The sequence below is a fragment of the Protopterus annectens genome, chromosome 3.part0 (genome assembly GCF_019279795.1).
Source record: "Protopterus annectens isolate FY-2018-M chromosome 3.part0, PAN1.0, whole genome shotgun sequence".
In the NCBI taxonomy this organism is placed as follows: domain Eukaryota; kingdom Metazoa; phylum Chordata; order Ceratodontiformes; family Protopteridae; genus Protopterus; species Protopterus annectens.
Genome location: NC_056731.1, coordinates 1,959,503,052 through 1,959,525,233, shown reverse-complemented (window position 1 = coordinate 1,959,525,233; position 22,182 = coordinate 1,959,503,052). Strand labels below are relative to the sequence as shown.

Sequence of the window (22,182 nt, the reverse complement as noted above, 5' to 3'; positions counted from 1 at the left end):
TTTGCTCTATTGTAATAATTTAGTTTAGATCAGGGACAGTGTTCTCTAGTCAGATAAGAAAATTATAGCTAATCAGATCAGTTAGAGTTTTTTTCTGAATATTGGATTTCTATCCTGCACTATTGATTTCATTGTCCTTGTGATTGAGTTATGTTTGTTTATTGGAAATTACTGTTCAATATTTTTAATCATTTTGCTCATTATTAAATATTTTTATTAACTTACATTGTGGCTGGTCAATCAGTGTTTGTCTTTGGTGATTTGAGAGTGCTTATACTTACCTTGATAACTTCCTGGGCACACCAAAAGCCTGGCTACTTAGGTAATTACCTATTTGTTACTATTTTTGTAATATTTAAATTTAATACTTGCATACTTGCACACCCCTTTAAAAGGGGATGAAGACACTCTGATTGGTGGCAGCATTAGCTGGAAATCTGTGTCAGGCTTTCCCAGAAGTGTTTGTATGTGTGAGATTTTATTTAAGTGTGAGTGTATCAGAGGTCTTGAACTGGGACACATTGCTCTGGAGTGTGTAATAAGGAGTTACATTGGGGTGGACAGAAGCATACAGATCAGTCTCAGGTTATAGAGCATGTTCCTGTTATGCTCTTAGGGGGAAATTGTGGAATATTACTCCTGTTTAAGTGACAGTCTCACACTGGAGTAAGTAGTGAGGACTGACGCTCTTTAGTGACCCTGGATAGTGGGAGACATCACATTTTCTCGAGGCAGTATAGTAGGATATTAACTGGACATCACACACTACTCTGCTCCTTCCATACTTTTCATCTTCCTTCTGTGCAAAGACAAAAGTTAAAGCATCTCTAGTATACCATGTCATTAATTTAATAGAAGTGTAAGTCTGTTTTAATCACTGTTGGAAAGGATCATGCTAAAGGTAATTAAAAATAAAAAAAATGATATACTTCTTATGCTACCTCTGGTTATACTTACAATTTAACTGGTTTAATCTACAAGCCCAATGTCAATACATCACTCTTACAGAGATCTAACAATGGCAGGGCTTTACACAGCTGGGCTTTTAGTCAGCAAGAAAAAAGGACAGCACAGCTGTCTCTCTCCCTCTCTGTCTCTATCTCCCTTTCCGCCTGATCCCTTTTCTATGTGTTGGAATTTCAAAATCTCATGAAAGGTTGGTGCTGCCTGGTTACTCAAACTAAGTTTATTTAATGCCTGTTTAGCTTATTTGTTGGTCTAATACATCTAAACTGCAGCATTTAACTCTGTCTTAGACCTGTGCAAACAAATAACTGGCTAATAAGAAGAGTGCAAGTCTGATAAAATATCATCTGTCAAAATGCAACATAGCAAGCAAATGCTGCACATTAAAAACCATTCAACTTGCATTGCATGTAGGTAAAGGTAAAAAAAGGAACAAACTTATTCTGTTTGAACTTCTTTATCTGGAATAAATGAGATAAACAGAGGGCAAAATTCTCCAGTTCACAGCTGATAATCCAATTCCTAGTACTTTAAATAATTTCCTTGCTATTAAACTGTGCTGTACTGAAACAGAGTGGTATACCGAGCCTGCAAAGGGCATGCATTTCATTTGCAAATGAGACCAAAGCAAAGACAGCATAGTACAAAAAACATTTTCTAAATATCCATTTGAGCTACAAGTCTGTAAGATGGCATTAACTTAGCTGGAAGAGTGAAGCAAAGAACAGTATTACTGGCATATTCAGAATCCATTCTGAAACAAAATAAAACAAACGTTAAAAAGGTCTTGCAGTGGGTCTCCTAAGTTGATGGTCCCCTCAGTCCTTCAACCACATTCTGTTTTGACAGTTTCCTGTCTTGTGCAATTTCTAATGATTTACTTAGGAAGGCTGATTGGTTTCACCCCACTGTAACATTTAGTTGTCTACCACAGAGCCTTGACTATTTAGCTGAATCCTTTCCATGGGAAGAGGTTTGTCCCTACCAAGGAAATCACACAGTGTAGAGAGTATGCAGTGGGCAGTGTGGAGAAACAAAACCTTTTATGTTCTTCTCATTAGTTAACTTTAGTTTTATGTGTGACGAGTGAGTGTGGGGAAATCATGGCAGTATATGTAATCATTAAGTGCACCACAGATGTTGAACTCATTCTATAGTGAGTTGCCTGTGCAAGAGTTTTTTTTTCTCCATAAAAAGGCAGTGTCTCCAGTGCTCAGTGATCCATATAACAGTTAATCAATATAATTTCCTCAAAACTCTGACATCCTAAGTATTTCACTTTAGGTACCAGTTCCCTCATATCTTCAATACAGATAAATAGCCACACTGCTCATGCTCTCAACGGTTAACTGCTCTATCCAGTTCTCTAGCCAGCCTAGTCTAAACTCCATTGGTCATACTATCCTAATTAAGCAATGGATAAGTACTTCCCCACAATTCCTGTAACCAACCTGAGTGAGATGGGTATATTGAGGCAATGTACGAATTGTCTCATGCTGACTGACAACCACCTGCTGCTAAAACAACATAACATAGTATATGAGAGACGTCTGTACCTACTATCACTGGAAGCAAATATCTTGCACACATACAATGCTAGAAATAAGATCATCAGCAGTAAGCTGGTTTACACATCACTCCCAAACTAACCCAATGCTCAAACTAAATCTTATGCTGAGGTATTAAGTTGCGACCTCCCAAAACCACAAAGACTAAGGCCTCCTAAATGACAAAAGGGCAATATGCCCCTCAGCATCACCTCATAGTATATTGAAATAACATTAATATAAAACACTCCAACACACATAAGAGCAAGAGTCACCAAGCATCAGAAACAAAGCCCACTGAACAGGCAACTCCTACATAAAATACACTAGTCATAGGTGATTCCATAGTCAAACACATAGGCATAGCCCTCACTAGATTGTATAAGGAAAGCATGACAGTTAGCTGCTTGTCAGGCATCAGGGTATGCCAGGCCACCCATGCACACAGGTCATTACACAACAGATACCAGAATGAATCAGTCCTAGTGCATGATGGCATAAATGATCTGAGACATACCTCCCTGGACAACATGAATAGATATATGATAGATCTCTTGAATGATGTGTCTCAGACATTTACTAATCTAGTACTGAGCAGTACCTCACCCTCACAAAGAATGATGACACAGTACCAGCATAACACGATTGACCTTACTAATTGACTAAGTCACTGGTGTCATTCTAAGGGGGTGCAATATCTGTCAGCTTGGGAGAACATGGTAGATAGGGAGAGCTGCTTTGTCAGGGATGGCCAACACCTCTCCCCCTTAGGCTTTCTAATCTTGAAAAAAACTTTATCAACCCTCATAGTGCCTCTTGGCAATGCTAGCCTACTAAACCTACCTACATAGCCAAAACTACTTACTGCTAAATGCTGGATGTCGGGAAAAGAAACTCCACACCCTACAACTCCCAGACTTGTTCTGAGTTGATTCTAAACGACAAAAAATACACTGAACCCACAGACATCGCCAATATCCTGGCAAACAGGTTCAGTGCAAACTTCTCCACCCCCTCTCCCCCAAAAGAGCAAGTATCTATCCTAGCAGAGGGCTGCCTCCCAAACATCTCTGATACTCAGGTGAAGGCTGCCCTCTCCAAAGCAAAAAACACTGCTTCCATGGGACCAGATGGCATCCCAGGTTGCGTCCTACATGAACTCCAAGAGGAACTAATCCCTCAAATAAAACAGCTATACAATCTCAGCCTCACTACAGGATACATGCCCACAGAATGGCGTACAGCAACAGTGGTCCCACTCCACAAAGGTGGAGCCTCTACGGACCCTGGAAACTATCGCCCCATAAGCCTGACTAGCTTAGTCTGCAAAGCTATGGAGAGGATCATCATGGAGCTCATAAACAAAGACATTGGGGACCTACAGACACTAGATCCTACCCAGTTCGGCTTTGTCAAGGGCAGATCCTGCCTTTTGAACCTGGTTGACTTCTTCGAAACAGTCACCAAAGCCATAGATGAAGGGAAGGTAGTCCACACAGCCTATCTGGACCTTGCAAAGGCATTTGACACAATACCTCACTCAGGCATCATAGATAAGCTATCCAGCTTAAATATAAACCCCTATGTCACAAGATGGGTCGCAAACTGGCTCAAAGACAGAACCCACAGAGTGAGAGTTGCTGGAGCCATGTCAGACTCGAAATCGGTCACAAGTGGCATCCCACAGGGTTCTGTCCTGGGACCACTCTTGTTTGGTATATACTTTTCTGAGGTACAGGCAAATGTGGGAGGACTATGGCTCACCAAGTTCGCAGACGACTGCAAACTGGGCGCCATAATCAACTCTCCAGCTGACACAAACATCCTTCAAAAAGGTCTCACAGAGACAGATTACTGGTGCCAGCGATATGGTTTAAAGCTAAATGCCAAAAAATGTATAGTCATACCCTTTGGCAAAAACAATGTGCCCACAAATTACCACATAGGCGGAAACCCATTAAGTACAGAGAAAGTTATTAGGGACCTGGGGACCCAAGTTGATAGCAATCTCTCCTTTGAAAACCACATTGCCAAAGTGGTTAGAAAGACCTTCTATATAGCCCACCTCATCACGAAGGGTTTCACATCTAGATCAAGAGAGGTAATCGTGCCCCTTTATTCATCCCTCATCAGGCCCATCATAGAATACAATGCCCCTTTTGGGATGTACCTTACCCGACACCTGCAGCAATTAGAAAGACCCCAAAAGTATCTCACCAAGAGGATCAAGGGTCTCAAACAGATGCCATATGCTGCTCGGTTAAAAAAACTCCAGCTCTACTCAGTTGCATACCGCCTACTTCAAGGCGATCTATGCCTGACATACAAAGCTATGTCAAATCCAGAATTAATGGACATGCTCCACCTCAGTAAATCTAAATCCCTTAGAGCCACACGCTCGAGGGACTTGAACCTCAGCACAGAAATAAATAGAACTTGCTGGAGGGACAGGTTTATAACCCAGAGGCTCCCTTCGCTCTGGAATAGAATTCCAGTTCATGTGAGGCAGAGCACCTCACTGAATCTCTTCAAGAAGAATCTCGATAGGTGGATGGGGGATCGTAGGTTTGTCCCAGGGATTACTCCCGTGTCACTATTAGACAGAGGCACAGTAAACTAAACCTTAAAAAGGGCACAGTATACTCAAATCAAGGGGTGGCATAAGCCATACAGAATCGGGCTAGGCTTATAATTGCCCCATGGCAGATAGCCTAGTATGAACCTATGAACAAGATCTCCTCACCCTGGAAGACATAGCTATATTTGTGGTAACTGAGACGTGATTTAGAGAAGCCAAAGGCGCCCCAACAGTGCAGGGCTAAAATGTCTTCCACACCTTTAGACCAGGTTCCACTCAGGAAGGGAAACAAGGTGGAGGTGTCTCCACCTTTATCATAAATAACTACACCTCTGGACTGGTAATGCAGCATGCTGTGCTAGAAATTCTCCATAGCCAAACTACCATAGGCAAAATCCCTTATCATATAAACACTAGATATATATCCCCCTCCATGACCCAGGACACTCGCACAAGATACCTAAATAAATTTGAGTCACTAAGCATATGACCTAACATGGTAATTCTAGGACACTTTAATTATTCATCAATAAACTACGAAACATACTCATCCCCAAACAGGCAGGCTCAGAAATTCCTAGACTTTGTTAATATGAACGTCCAGGAACAACTTTTTAAAACTTTCACAAGGGGAAACAACAACGGGAAACAACATCCTACACTTGAACCTCACAATAGCGAAACTCTGCACCTCTCCCTTGCATATTATCCTCTCTAGTAAGGTCAGACCGCAAACTGGTATCTTTTGAAATTATACTGTAACAGGGATCCCCTTCAAACCTTGGAATATTCAAAAATTATTCTAAAGCAATCTAACTTTTATAAAATGATACACTGGCAAAATTGTATCCCCCAAACCAAGATAATTCACTTGCCTATGCTGAATCCTTCTCCCAGGAATTCTACCATCACTTCAACCACTGTACAGAGGTGACTATTCTCACTCAGCAGAAGCAAAACAAAATCTCCAAAAATAAACCATCTTGATAGACCCTAACTACACACAAGCTATACAACAAGTAGAAAAGAAATCATGGCTAAACACAGTAAATATGATAAAAACACAATCATAAGCCTTAATACACAGATAAGAGTCTAGTCAAAGCCACTAAAGCCAAATTTGAGTTAAATATAACCTCCCAAGCTAAAGACAACAATAAAGCATTCTTCAGCTATATTTGGAAGCTGAAACGTAATACATATCAGTGTGCCAAACTGGTGGTAAATAGCACCATGTTTACTGCACCAGTGGATATTGCAAAACTACTGGAAGATAAGTTCAGTGCAAACATCAGTCGATTATTCCCCCTGGTCTCCACTATGGATATACCAAAATTCATGCCACTCTCTTTTACCACCGGAGATCAGGTACTAAAGGTGCTGTCCAAGGCAAAGAACACAGCATCTATAGGTCATGATAACATACCAAGGTATCTAAATGGCTTGAAACAGAACTTGTCTGTCCCCCTAATGAAGCTATATAATCTCAGCCTTGTAACCGGGTTTGTGCCTGTGGACTAGAAAGTGAAAACTATCATTCCACTGCACAAGGGTGGCCCCTCTACTGACCTAGGAAACTATTGACCCATGAGTCTGACCAGTCTAATCAATAAAGCCAAGGAAGGAATTGTCATGGATGTTATATGCAAAGACATAATAGATCAACAAATGATGGATCCTGGTCAGTTTGGATTTGTCAGCTGGAGGTCAGGATCATGTCTGCTGAAGTTGGTGATCTTCTTTAGGAAGGTCACAAAGGCCAAGTATGAGAGCAAATCAGTTCATATGGCCTATTTGGACTTGGCCAAGGCATCTGACATTATTTCCCACTCAGGTGTAGTCGAAACATTACAAAAAATGTAAATAAACCCACATGTCACCCACTGGGTAGCCAAGTGGCTTTCACAGTGGATGCAAGTGTTAAAAATAAGTGACTCCACCACCATTAAAAACCCATTCACGAATGAAGTGCCCAGGGATCAGTACTGAGACTGCTCCTGCTTGTTATTTACTTCTTAGATGTCTAGGCAATATAAACATACTGTGGCTGATCAAGTTTGCAGATGATTGCAAGCTCAAGGCAGTCATAGAGTCTCCCAAATACACAAATATCATGTGGAAGGCCTCACACAAATGAACAATTTGTGTAAGAACCATGAGCTCAAACTGAGCACAAAAAATGTGCATAGTCATCTCCTTCAGTAGATCATCATGACCCACAAACTATAACATTGGCAACATGCCTCTTAAGGTAGAAATGGTAGTTAAGAATCTGAGGACTTATGTGGATAGTGATCTGGCCTTTGACTAACGTGTCCACCACAGGAAGTCATTTTATACAGCACAGCTTATAGGTAAGGGAATTGCATCCAGGTCCAGGGAGGCTATTGTCCCTCTGAACTCTGCCCATATTAGACCAGTCATATAGAGTATAATGCTTCCTCTGGTATGTACCTGCAAAGCCACATCCTTCTACTTGAATGCCCACAGAAATTTCTTATGAAAGGAATCCAGGGTGTCCAAGACATGAATTATGGGGACCACTTTAGATCAGTTTCCCTACTGTCTGTCTCCTACAGACTGTTAAGGTATGGCCTCTGCCTAACCTTCAAGGCCTCATCAAACCCTATAGTGAAGAACCTGCTCCATATCTGCAAAAACAGTAGTATCAGTAACACTCACTCTGAGGATTTTAACCTTTATAACAATCTAAACAGGACATGCTGGAGAGACAGATACATGTCACAGAGGCTTCCACTGCTCTGGAATAAGCTTCTCCTCCATGTAAAACAAAGCACCTCCCTGACCCACTTCAAACACAATCTGGACAGATTGATGTGAAAATGCAAATGTGTCCCAGAGCTGACATCTATGTCTCTGTTGGACAGAGGATACTGATGTTCTACGAAACTGTAACTTGATGTAAGCCACTGTGATGGTGTAGCATTATAAAACCCTAACTACAACCCAGGTTTTATTAGTGGTTTGGGTGAGTGACAAAGTGATAGTGAGGCATGGACATTACCATCCTAGGATGGATGGGTGGTCCCATAGGCGTTTACTGTGATGATCCTTGGTGGAGACTTGTGAAGACACATGGTAGGTGTATCTAATGAGGGGTTAAGGGTGGAGACATTGCTGAGATGCTGCAGATGTGCACACTTGCTCCCCAGGCATATCTCTGGGTCTGTAAAAGGGAAGGGAGGGGAGGAAACAAATAGGTCATAAAGCATGAAGACCATTCCCACTGGATAGATGTTCAGACATACTGCACCCCTGGATGCCTAGTTCCAATACCAGTCCTAGCATACCGGACTAAATGGGGGGTGGCAAATAAGTCAGCTGGTAGATCTGGTGTGGACAGGTACTGAGGTGTTAGGATAGTACCACAAAGGACAGTGGAGGAAGAAAAACTGTAACTTGACTATTTCCTGTCTATAGAAAGGAAGAAGAAACACTTGGGAATTCTGCTTGGCTCGGCTTAAAAAGGCCCCTGGACTGTTAGCCTAGTATCTTTTTATGTTTCTGTGAGATGACTTGCTAAAAACAGCTATGATATCAACAGACCATTAGGTCACATAACTGATAAAGAAAGAATGAGACAACAAGAAATGCTTATCACTTTAGCATCACAATAATAAAATGATAGTGTTTATCCTGGCTTAATAACTTTATATTTTGTGTTGTCCATGTGGAACTGATAGAGTGGAGCATTACAGCATCTGTCTTTGAAATTTAGCAACTGTTAGCAATATATTTCTATTTGTCTGTTAATAAAATAAGAGATTACATTTTAAGAATAAGAACTTAAATGTGCATACATCTGAAATGTGTACAGTTATAAAAAACATACCAGTACAGTTTTGTCTAGAATATTTACAGCATGACTGCTTTTGAAAAATTATATTAGACCATAAAAAAAGCATTTTGGTTTGTTCTATATGGAATGAACCCAGTGCAGAACTTGACTGCCAGGTAGTGTGTGATGCATAAAGACACAGAAGCACAAGTAAAAGTAACCTCAGTGGAAATTGTCCTAGTTATTGTAAACAATGGACATGTCAGACTCTTTGGCTATAGTGTGTAACTAGCATTAATGCTATTACTTTTTTATTTTTTTACATTTATTCTATACTTAACACGTAATTATTATTCAAAATGTAAAAGGACGTGTTCAAGGAAATCAGTTCAGATGGCCAAGTATCATAAGCTTTCACATTTTAAACAACAAAGAGTGCTAAAAAATAAATAAAGCAACAATCAATAACAAATGAAACTGTATCCACCTCCAAAAAAAAAAACAGGACAATACAAGTTTTGTAAAATATGTGCCTTTGTGCAAAATGCCTAAGAAGATGCACCAAGCAGCTGACAGGATTACTTTTAAGTGTCACAAGTCTATTTTGATTTTCAAAGAAACTATCAAATAATGTTATATGTTCATTGTTTCAGGGAACATATTTTGGTCAATTTATTATAACTCACTAGACATCTGCATCAGAAAAATAATGCCAAATAAAGCAGGCTAATTTTCCTTTTGCAGCAGATTTGTTGGGCTCATGTCTTACTGTCATTTTTAATAACTAATGAAAGAAAACTTATCAGGGAACTTGGTCAGGAAGATAACGCCAGATAAACCACCCTGATTTTCCTTTTGCAGTTGATTTGTTGAAAATGTGTCCTTCTGCCTTCTTTAATGACTAATGAAAGTTATTCAGCTGAGGTAGCTCTGTTTTCTTTCTTCTTTCTGTTGCTTTACAGCCTGCAAGAAAACCCTTTTCACTTGCTCCATCATCTCATGATAAAGTCTAAGATCTTCTTCTTTAGATTTCAGCGCACTCTTTAAAGCAGATTTCAGTGCCTCATTCTCATCTAGCTGGATGGCAAGCCTACAAAAAGAAGGGCATCATAATTAATTTCTTATACTAACACAGTAAACTGTGTTACGACAAACAAACAAACGAAATGAAGAGCCACCAAGCTGAAGAACGCCAAGAAAATATGATGTACCCAAAACGGCACTTTATTGAGCCAAAAATAACAAAGATAAACACCAGATGTAAAGCGCTTTTCATTTAACTCCTGTTAAATTCCTTCAGACAATTACAAAACACTGACATCACTTCCTTTTATACAAATACTAGTCTCAATTAATACTAAATTAAAAACACCTGCTCACAATTATTTCATTCAAATACCATAAACAAGAATAAATGAAGTATATCAAATCAAATAACTGAATTCAATAATCACTTACATAAATACTTTTATACTTATTACTTAAAAGCCATGAATAACATATATTCAAGGGACTAGAAAAAGATGATGTTATATATATAATATTATGAAACACTAAATTAACAGATACAAATGCCAGACATATGAGGACATGTGCTTGAAAATGTTAAAAAATGTTTTTTTTTTAAAATATTTTTAAAAATATATTGTATACATAATATAAAATGTGATACAGTACAATGATGCGAAAAAAAGTGCAAAAAAAGTAGATAATGGCCTGCACCTGGTCCAAAATTATTTCCAGACAAAATATGATGTCACTATGTCAAATGATTTTATTCCTTTCTAATGCCTTTAGTTTTAATATGGGGGTAACCATGCTACGCTCGTTTATACCAGGCCACATGTCAGCTTGTGTAGTTATTTGCCATTTTAATTCTTTTAATTCTAGATACAAATCCCAAGGTCTCCTGTCCTCTATATCTACGTGGTCAATTGCCATGAAGGAGAACTGGTGTTCTTTGTATTCACTAATATGCTTAGTTAGTGCATTATTAGGCTTATTTTTCTTGATGGCATATTCATGCTCATATATTCTTTGGGCAAACTGTCTTTCTGTTTTCCCTATATAGAATGTTGAGCATGAATTACATGTGGCTAGGTATACTACTGCTTTGGATTTGAAGTTGTACTTACCATGTAAGAAATACTTCTTTTTCCTTACATAGAAAACTTCCCCTATTTTTATTTTGTGGCACCAATGACAAGCTCCACATTTAGCCATACTTGACTTGCCCTTCGTAGGTGGACTATTCTTATGTTTTAAAATATCATTAAAACTTCTACCTTTTCTAAAAACAGTTTTAGGTATTTGACTGATATGATTTCTACAGGAGGGATCTTCCATGACAATGTTCCAATTGTCCATAATGATGTCTCTAACCATGTTATGTTCTTGAGAAAATGTTAGAACAAGTGCTTTGGAAAACATAGTTTATCTTGTTATGTCACTGCTATTATCATTATTACTAATATTAGATGAAATGCTACCATTATGTTCCACCCTTGATCAACTAAGAATGGGTTTAAAATGTCCCTTCTGTCTATTAATGGTAACTTCTTGTATGAGAGTATCAACTAATATTTCTGGATAACCTCTATTTAGAAACATGTCACGTAAAAAAGTACATTCCTCTTGAAACTGATCAAATTCAATGACCATTCAGGATGCTCTTACTAATTGGCCTTTGATAACAGACTTTTTCTGATGCATCGGATGGCAACTGCTATAATGTAAGAAGTAATCTGAATAGGATTCCTTCCTGTAAATCACAGCAGTATACATTTCTTTAACATTGTTTTTCATAAGATGTACATCTAGATAATTCATATGTTCAACATTAATATTCCATGTAAACTTTAAAAAATCAGTAGTTATATTAATGTATGTTAGAAACTCATTCAAACTATCAGCTGTGCCACTCCAAATGATACTAATGTCATCTTGAAACCTATGATATGATTTGATAAACACTTTGTATTCACTATTAAACATGTAGTTCTTCTCTCAGAAGGCCATAACTAAATTAGCATAAGCCCCCCCACATATTGACCCCATAGCGATGCCTTTTTTCTGCAAAAAATATTGCTTATTAAAAGTTATGAAATTATTACTTAATACTATTTCCAATAATTCCATGATTAAATTCACTAAGTCATGTGTCATGTGATGAATAATGAGCATCTCATTGACCCATTCTAGCCCTATAGTTTGTGGAATCACTGTGTATAAACCACATACATCTATAGTAACTAGAATGTCATTGTGGTCAAACTCAGCGTGATTCATATGCTCTAAAAAGGTCCAGGAGTCTTTGCAAATCTGTTCCTCTTTTTCTAGGAACTTTTTAAATTCATATTCTATGCATTTTGCGCATGCCAAAGCAATAGAGTTCCTACCATCAACTAATGGTCTCATGGGGGGGGTTATCTATATTCTTATGAATTTTGGGGGTGCCAAAAAAAACTGGGACTCTGGGAGTTATAATATTAAGATAGTTGTATAAATCTAAGGTGATATGTCTTTCTAAAAAAATGTCATTAATTTGCCCATAAAATTTTCTATAAGCAATATTCAACTCATTTAATGACACTTCGACATAGGTATCTGTGTTTAATATCTCGAATAATTTATCTTTATACATAACTTCACACATAATGACTGCTCCACCCCCTTTATCTGGTTTCATAATTCTTATTCTCTCTTCTCTTAATTTTTTTAGAACATTTAGCTCATTGTCACTCAAATTATGTGTGTGATTTTTTGATATTGTGTTAACCGTATCTAAGCGCTTTAATTCCTGTTCACACATCTTCTCATACAACATTAATTTAGGATGTAGGGGGGTTGTATGTACTGCTGATGTTAAACCTACTATTCACGTTATAAATGGCATCTTGGTACATTAAACTAAAATTGATTTTCCTTAAAAATATTTTAATGTCAATCATAGTATTAGTGAAATTAAAAAAAAATAGTTGGAACAAAAGTAGTTCCCTTAGATAAAACATTCGCTACTTCTTCATCCACATAAAATTCAGAAAAGATTAACACCTTAAAATCACACTTAGTGTTCACTACAACATGTTTGTCTTTTCCATTTATTATATCTTCAGCTTGTTGACTGTTGTGTGAAACACCTAAATCATCAGTCCCAATTAATACATAATTTAAGTCCTCCATTGTTTGTTCTTTGGCTTGGCCCCTTGAAACCCTGCTGCTTCATGATAGAAATTAGGATTTTTATTTCTTAATCTTTCAGGTCTTCTGAGTTCAGGAAATTCTTGTTCATATAATGAATCGGCTTGCTGAACCGATTCTCTTACAGCAATATAGTCAATGTTATTGCTACCATTATTATTACTGTATCTGTATCTTCTTTGGTTTCTGGGGGCTTTGGGTATGCTAACCCATTTGCATATTGATTCAAATCTCTTTCGATTTTCTTCATTTTACCAGTTTTGAGTTTTAAAGATCAGGGAAGGCCTCGGAACAGGAGGATACACCCAAGGGGGTGTCCTGGAGCACTGGATCCCCACACTTAGGGTCTGGAAGAGGGGCAGAGGCTGACGCAGGCACCCTAGGGGGAGGAGCCGATGGGGTCGATCGTGGGACTGACTCAGGGGCCAGCACACTCCTCATCACCTTGAAGGTGTCCCTGCCTGGACGCAGAAAAGGCTCAGGCTCCGACGAAACCAAAAGCCCTCCCCGCACCGAGAGAGATGGCTCCGAGGCAGATGTGGGAGCTGAGCTCACCTGCGCCGAAGCACCGAGAGGGAGAGCGGGGTCGGACAAGGGTCCGATGCCACTAGCCCCCTCGGAGCCGACGAGGGAGTCTCAGCGCCCAGATCCCTCCAGGGAAGGTACTATGGAAGGGATTGGAGCCGACGAAGGAACCGAAAAGGAGGGTATCGGCACCGATGGTTCCATGACTCGAACCCCAATGAACTTCGGCTCCGAGCTCAAAGGAAGACTCGGAGGAGGAATATCAATAGCTGTGGACGGAGCCGAATCCTGATGAGGAGGGCTGGACAACATTTTGGCAAGGGCCTGCGACTTCAAGAGCCTACTGACCACTCTTTCCAAATCATGGTCCGAAATTCTAGAGGACCGAGAAGAGTGGGATGATCGGTGACTACGCTCTGATTGGAGCAGGGGCGACTTTGAAGCCGAACGTATCAATTCCAAAGAAAAAGACCTGGATCTCTTTCGACTCTCAGCCAGCTCTGAAGACCGTGTCGGAGCCGACTGGGAGGGAGGGACATCGGTTCCAGCCGAAGCCAAAATGGATTGTGTGGCTTCACCCAACGATGGCTCCAAACTGGGAGCTGACGGTTTAGGTGGCCTGGAAGATTTCACTGGCTGAGACTTCGATGGTGAATCTTGGGGTTTAAGCAGACCCCTCAGAATCAATTTATTTTTGTGCTCCTGCAGGACTCTTGGACTGAAGGCATGACAGATGGAGCAAGAGTCCTGCAGGTGCACAGTGCCCAGACAATAAACACAAGAAGTGTGACCATCTGTCCGAGACATATTCTGACAGCATGAGTCACACTTCTTGAATCCGGACGGTTTTGGATCCTTGGACGACATTCTTGGAAGAAAACCAAGGACAAGTTTTCACACAAAAAGTTAAGGTAACCGATGAAAAATATTAATACCCTACAGTTACCACAACCCACACAAGTACTACTACCAAAGGGAAAAACAAACTTATCACTAACACTACAGGTTATAGAGAAAAAGTTTTTTTTTTTTAAAGGAGACAAAAAAGAAATGTTAACCTCTAACTCAAATGGAAAGAACCTTTCTCTAGAAAATGGAGAGAAGGGGGGAGGGGAAACTATCTAATTTAAATGACTTTCTTAGGAAGAGAAAGCTATTTAGAGGAAAAAACTAACTACAATGAATAAAGTCTAATTAACGACTAATTCTAGACTACAATACAGTAATTTTTACAGGAAAATAACAGTAAATAACAGTAATAATGAAGAAGCTTATACGACCTGAGCCAGTAGAACAACCTCGTAGCAGAAGTGCCAAACAAGATCTGGGTATCTAGCACCAGGCATCATGGGATATAGGGGGGCCTCGAGCCAGTAAGCAGCTCTCGAGCTTTTGAAGATGGCCGAGTCAGAGCTGAGGATCGTCTCCGAACCCAACCAGCAAGAATAGAAGGCGAGATAGACAACTTAACATTAAGAATTATGAAACCAGATAAAAGAGATAGAGCAGTCATTATGTGTGAAGTTATGTATAAAGATAAATTACTCGAGATATTAAACACAGATACCTATGTCGAAGTGTCATTAAATGAGTTGAATATTGCTTATAGAAAATTTTATGGGCAAATTAATGACATTTTTTTAGAAAGACGTATCACCCTAGATTTCTACAACTATCTTAATATTATAACTCCCAGAGTCCCAGTTTTTTTGCCCCCCCCAAAATTCATAAGAATATAGATACCCCCCCCCCCCATGAGACCATTAGTTGATGGTAGGAACTCTATTACTTTGGCATGTGCGAAATATATAGATTAGGAATTTAAAAAAAATCCTAGAAAAAGAGGAACAGATTTGCAAAGACTCCTGTACCTTTTTAGAGCACATGAATCATGTTGAGTTTGACCACAATGACATTCTAGTTACTATAGATGTATGTGGTTTATACACAGTGATTCCACAAACTATAGGGCTAGAATAGGTCAATGAGATGCTCATTATTCATCACATGACACATGACTTAGTGAATTTAATCATGGAATTACTGGAAATAGTATTAAGTAATAATTTCATAACTTTTAATAAGCAATATTTTTTGCAGAAAAAAGGCATCTCTATGGGGTCACCATGTTGTCGGGGCTTATGCTAATTTAGTTATGGCCTTCTGGGAGAAGAACTACATGTTTAATAGTGAATACAAAGTGTTTAACAAATCAAATCAGAGATTTCAAGATGACATTAGTATCATTTGGAGTGGCAAAGCTGATAGTTTGAATGTTTCTAACATACATTAATATAACTACTGATTTTTTAAAGTTTACATGGAATATTAATGTTGAACATATGAATTATCTAGATGTACATCTTATGAAAATGAGAAGTTATGTACTTACCATAACGTTCCATGTTAGTTGTCTTCTTCTCGCCTTCTTTCTTGCGGGATGGGTTCGGAGCCGATCCTCGGCTCCGACTCGGCCTATACTAAAGCTCAAGAGCTATTTTTACCGGCTCGAGGCTACCCTATATCCCATAATGCTAGGCGCTAACTACCCAGATCTCGTTTGATAGCTGAAACCATAGCAGTTCTGATCTCCAAAATAAGGAGAAGAGGAAACCTCACTCGTAAGTCACCTAGAGCTATAGCTACCAGTAAAAGATAGCCAAGGGGGCAAATAGTGAGGCAGAAAGAAGATCCCCAAGGATCCTTAGGTCTGTCCAGGCTAGGGGGATGGGGGGTGGGATGCAAGAAAGAAGGCGAGAAGAAGACAACTAACATGGAACATTATGGTAGGTACATAACTTCTCAATGTTAAGTTGTCAATCTCGCCTTCATTCTTGCTGGATGGGACTGCGTCCTTAGCACCTTCACCCTGGGTGGCTCATCGAAACAGACTCTTGAGAACGGTGGAACCAAAATTAGCCCGGCTTTAGGAGGCCATGTCTAATTTGCAATGAGAGATAAAAGTATGAGGAGACGCCCATGTGACTGCCGCACAAATGGAATCCATTGGTAATCTAGCCTGAAAAGCTATTGACGTGGCTAATGCTCTAGTTGAGTGAGCCTTGGGCCTTGACGGTAGCTTTTGGCGTCTGAGGTCATAGATGAAAGTGATCACAGAGGCCAGCCATCTAGAAAGGGTTACTTTGGAAACTGGAAGGCCTTTCTTCCCTGCCGCATAAGATAGGAAGAGCTGCTCAGATTTCCTAGCTTGCTTGGTTCTATCCAGATAGTAACGGAGCTGACGATGAACGTCCAGAAAATGCAGCTTTTGTTCCACTCTGTTGGAGTAGCTGGGGAAGAAAACTGGAAGATCAATAGTCTGGTTTAGGTTCACCTCAGAAGAAACCTTGGGTAAAAAGGACGGGTTAGTCCTGAGAGACACTCTGTCTTTATGGAAAACTAGATAAGGTGGACGAATGCAAAGGGCATGAAGTTCTGATACTCTTCTCGCAGATGTTATGGTGACTAGAAAAAAAAGTCTTCCAAGAGAGCAACTTCAAGGAGCAGGAAGCCACAGGTTCAAAGGGGGGAAGAATGAAGGAAGTTAGAACCAAATTTAAGTCCCACTGTGGTGGGGGGGTCTCTGATTGGGGGCTTAAGCAAAAAGATACCTTTAAGAAAGGTTTTACAAAGTTTATGGGACATGATACTGGAGTCCGAAAAGCCTACATGAAAGTTCAAAATAGCCGCTAACTATACTCTGATGGTGGAGGAAGAAGACCCTGAGTGAAACAGTTCGGCTAGGAAGTCTAGGACTGATTGGATAGGGGCAGTAAAAGGATCCATATTTCTAGCTTCTGCCCAGAAGGAAAAATGCTTCCACTTGCTGGCATAAATCCTTCTGGTAGATGACTTAAGGGAAGCTATAAGGATGTCACGCACAGAATGGGAAATAAGGGGAAGCCTGGCTAGGGTTGGAATTGGAGCAACCAAGCTGTGAGGTTGAGAGATTGGAGGGAGTGGTGTAGCCGTCCCGACTGATTGGTCAAGAGATCTGGCACTGGGCCCAGATGCCAGGGCTGCACCAAGAGGTAATGATGCAGGAACGGAAACCATATCTGTCGAGGCCAGTAAGGAGCAATGAGGATTATCGTTGCTCTCAAGGCGGTAGCTTTCTGAATCAACTGAGTGATTAATGGAAAGGGGGAAAGGCATACAGAAGTCCCTGGGGCCAATCGTGGACTAGAGCGTCTCTGGGGCGGGGTGGCCGGGAAGAGAGTGAAAAACTCATGGCACTTGCTGTTTTGAAGTGTTGCAAAAAGATTGCAGCAAGGTCGACCCCATTTCTGAAAAATTTCTTTCACTACTGCTTGCTTGAGAGACCACTCGTGTGGCATGAGAATGGCTCTGCTCAACTTGTCCGCTATGATGTTGGACTTCCCGGGGATGTGCGTTGCTATCAGAAACCGCTGAAAGGAGATCGCCCACTGCCAAAGTCAGAGTGCCTCTCGACATAAGGGATAGGACTTGGTTCTGCCCTGTTTGTTGATGTACCACACTACGGGCATATTGTCCATCTGAACTGCAATAGTCCCGATGGGAAGAGAGTCCTGAAGGGCTTGCAATGCTAAAAGTACTGCTCTCATCTCCAAGACATTTAATGTGCAGGTGGCATTCGAAAGGTTAACAAAACACCAAAAGGAAAAAAATCTCAAAAACTCCAACACATAGCAGAAAGTAAACGCCAACCACGAAGATGGAAAGCCACAACACTTTATTCACATGTCCTGGTACCTCGGCAATTCGCCTTCAGTGGAACAATACATCAAATGAAACCCATCTCCTTAAATACAAACACATCAAACTCATTATTCTATCAACCAATTGATAGAAACTTTTTTTCCCTCCTTTTTGCTTAATTGCTTTACAAAGCATTTTAATACCATTTTCCATAGAAATACCCATAAATATACTATTTAGATACTAGTTTATCAATAATTCACTTTATCCAACATTTAGATTATACAATATTACATAAATAAATAAATAAATATAAATATAAATGAAGAAATAAATAAATAAATAAATAAATGGTAAGACTACTCCAAACATTTGATGTTGTACAAAAAACAGCATTAAATAATATTAAATATTATAAATATTTTAAGTATTTCAAATATTTTAAATGCAAAATATCAAATGCAAAATATCAAATGCAAAACTTTCTCATAAAGCAAAACAATTCAAAAAACATCATGTGATATTTCATAGAGATAAACCTACATCTAAATTCAAGCCCCCCGGATGTAAAGTGTGATAATTGAGAATCAACTTATTTTCTAACTTGTTAAGTTCTGTCTTAAAATTTCCACCATCAAAATGTGGTCTGGCTAAAACACTGAACATAAATCCTTCAGTGTTGCCATTATGAACTTTAACAAAATGGAAGGCCACAGGACTATCCAAATTCTCTCTTCTCACATCCCCCAAATGTTCCAAAATGCGAACCTTAATCTTTCTGGTAGTTTGACCAATGTACCATAATGGTTGAACACAATCACACCCTAAAACATAAACCACCCCTTGTGATAAACAATTGAATTTTTCAAATGCCCTATATCTCTTCCCGTTGATTTTCATTCCATCTAAATTTCTAACCAAATGACATACAGAACACCTACCACATTTCTCCATACCAACATTTTCTCCATCAGCAGACTGTTCTAGTTTTTTATTTAATAACTCCTTCAAGTTACCAAATCTTCTATAAGAAAAACTAATATGAGTAGGAAACAAACTTCCCACAATCATATCATCACAAACCACACTCCAAAACTGTCTAACAATCTTCTCTATGGTTTGAGAAAAATCTGAATATCTAGAAACAAAAAATAATTTCTCCTCCTTATCAGCAACTGTGTGACGTGTACTAAATTCACTTCTTACTTTTTTTCCACCACACAATCTGTTTTTTAAACCTGACAGAATTTCTGTTGAATACCCTCTACTCATAAGTCTATGAACCACTTCATCTAATGTCTCATCCCATAAATTGGGATCAGAAGTGTTTCTCAAAATTCTTTTAAATTCCTGTTCAGGCAAAGCATTGATTAAATGGGGAGGATGCATGCTGCTAGCATGTAAGAAATTATTCACCGAAGTTGGTTTTCTGAAAGGTCTAAATTGTACCTTATAATTCTCCCCCACATAAAATTCAACATCCAAAAATGAAATTCTAGATCTAGAACATTCAGACACAAAATGGAGCCCAAGTGCATTCATGTTTAAGTCCTGCATGAAATCATCAAACTCGGAAGATTCCCCCTTACACACAAAAATGAGATCATCTATGTATCTCTTATAAAAAATAACATTATTAACAAAAAACTTTTTGTGAAACATGAATTCTTTCTCAAATTCCCCCATATAAATAACTGCATATGTAGGAGCAAACGCCGCACCCATTGCCGTTCCTTTCACTTGAAGATAAAATTCTCTATTCCAAACGAAATAATTATGTGTAAGACTAAACTCTAACAGAGATAACAAAAATGAAGTTCTGGGTCCTTCCCCCATTATTTTTCTCATAGCTTCCAATCCCCACTGTTTATCAATGTTAGTGTACAAAGAAGAGATGTCCACCGTAGCCCAATAGAATTCATGATTCCATGACATACCCTTTAATGCTCCACACACATCCTGAGTATTCCTAACATGAGAAGACACTCTAGATAGATATGTCTTGAGATGAAAATCAATAAATTTATTGGTTCTCTCAATATAAGAACCTATCCCTGAAATAATAGGTCTTCCCGGAGGGTTAACCAGATCCTTATGAACTTTAGGAATAGCATAAATATAAGGGTGCCTAGGTTCCTTTACCAACAACTTATTAACATCACCACAAGACAAAAAGCCAAGCCTCTCCCCTCTTTCAAGTAATTCGACCAATTCATCAGAATAGTGTTTTAAAGGATTAAAACCTAATTTTTCATAGGAATCTTCTCTAAGTAATACCTCAAAACTATCTGCGTATTTTTCACTATTCATGACAACCCAATTGCCCCCTTTATCAGCAGGTCTTATAACCACTTTGTCTAAAGTGGTTCTAAATTCTTTAAGTGCAAGCCATTCTGCCTTAGAAAGATTAAATGGTCTTTTCTGCCTACAAAAATTCAAATATTCCTTTTCAATTCTAGCACAAACCACATTTTCAAAAACATTAATGGCAACAGATCGTTTCGGGGGCAAAAAAGTGCTGTCACTAGGCAAGTACGGCATACTTAAATGAGTGTAACCCATGCCAAAAAACCCATCGTCCCTATTGTTTTCACAAACATTTTCATTTTTATTTTCAAAAAACAAATCATCGGGGATGTCATAAATACTCATATTGAGCAACTCATCATCTTCTTGTACATTTGTCAAATTATCATGGTCATCAGAAAAATCCCTACAACCATGAACATTACATTCAGAAAAAAACACTTTTAAATTTAACTTACGAACAAATCTTTTAACCTCCAAGAGAACATCAGACAGCATAGGCAATTTTGTCGGAATAAACTTAGTACCCCTACGTAAAACATTACACATTTCAAAAGACAAACTGACATCAGAAAGATTCACAATATTCATACTATTATCAGCTTGAGGTTTCGACAGATGCGCATTAGGAACTATAGTTTCATCTAAATTCAAAGTCCGGGTTGCACTTACAATCAGTTTTTCTGAAAAAAAAAAAAAAAAGATGTTTTCCCCTGATTCTTTTTAGAACGGGTCTGAACATTCGATTTGCTTGCATTTAAATCAGTCCTGCTAATTCCAACCCGTTCAGTAGAACTGTCTCTTCCGGCTTCTTCAAATGATACGCTCTTGCGACTACCAACAGTCTCCATAGAGGAACAAGATGATCCGTCACCACTTCTGGGCATACGCATCTTACTATTCCGACGTTGATGCTGCTGACGACCCTTGCGTGGCCAATCGAAAATCTCATTTCTTTCGTAATCTCTAATATCTCTGTTGAGCTTGGATCTTTTCCTCCCAATAACATCATTTTCTACCTTACTAATCTTTTCATTTATAACTTTAAAAGTACCTTGGAAAACATTGGGAGAAGTCTTATCCATCAATTCATGTTGTAACTTAATTATTTCTTTACGCAAACTTTCAACAGTTCTGTTGTTTCTTTTAATGAGTATTTTCAACCACCCAAGAGTACAGTCCTGTGCTACCTGCCTCCATTCAGAAAGTAAATCACTTTCATCCACAGCAAAACCACCGGCAGGTAACCTATCGATGCGCAGTCCTCTGGGGGTGATATCTAATGAAACATATTTTTCCAGCAACTTGGAATCATAATACACAGTTACCTCCTTAGACATTAATCTCTCTAATCGAGCGAAGTCATCCGAACAGGATTCGGTAGCATTATTAACCCAAAAGTCAGAAGTAGCAAACTTTCTTTCTCTTTCCTTAAGAAATTCAGCAAACAGGAATTTGTCACCATTAGCGTTGCCTTCTGCCATGACACGATCCATAACAAAACACCAAAAGGAAAAAAATCTCAAAAACTCCAACACATAGCAGAAAGTAAACGCCAACCACGAAGATGGAAAGCCACA

General features: G+C 39.0%; 1 protein-coding gene across 1 annotated transcript in view; it reads right to left on the bottom strand.

Annotated features, from left to right (window-relative positions):
* Positions 1 to 6,304: 6,304 nt before the first annotated feature.
* CCDC13 (coiled-coil domain containing 13) overlaps positions 6,305 to 22,182 on the bottom strand; it is a 977,767-nt gene continuing 961,889 nt past the window's right edge. Inside the window, exon 16 of the mRNA XM_044066042.1 lies at positions 6,305 to 9,980. Within this exon, the coding sequence (XP_043921977.1) occupies positions 9,806 to 9,980 (175 nt within the window). The 3' untranslated portion in view covers positions 6,305 to 9,805. The remainder of the gene's footprint in view (positions 9,981 to 22,182) is intronic.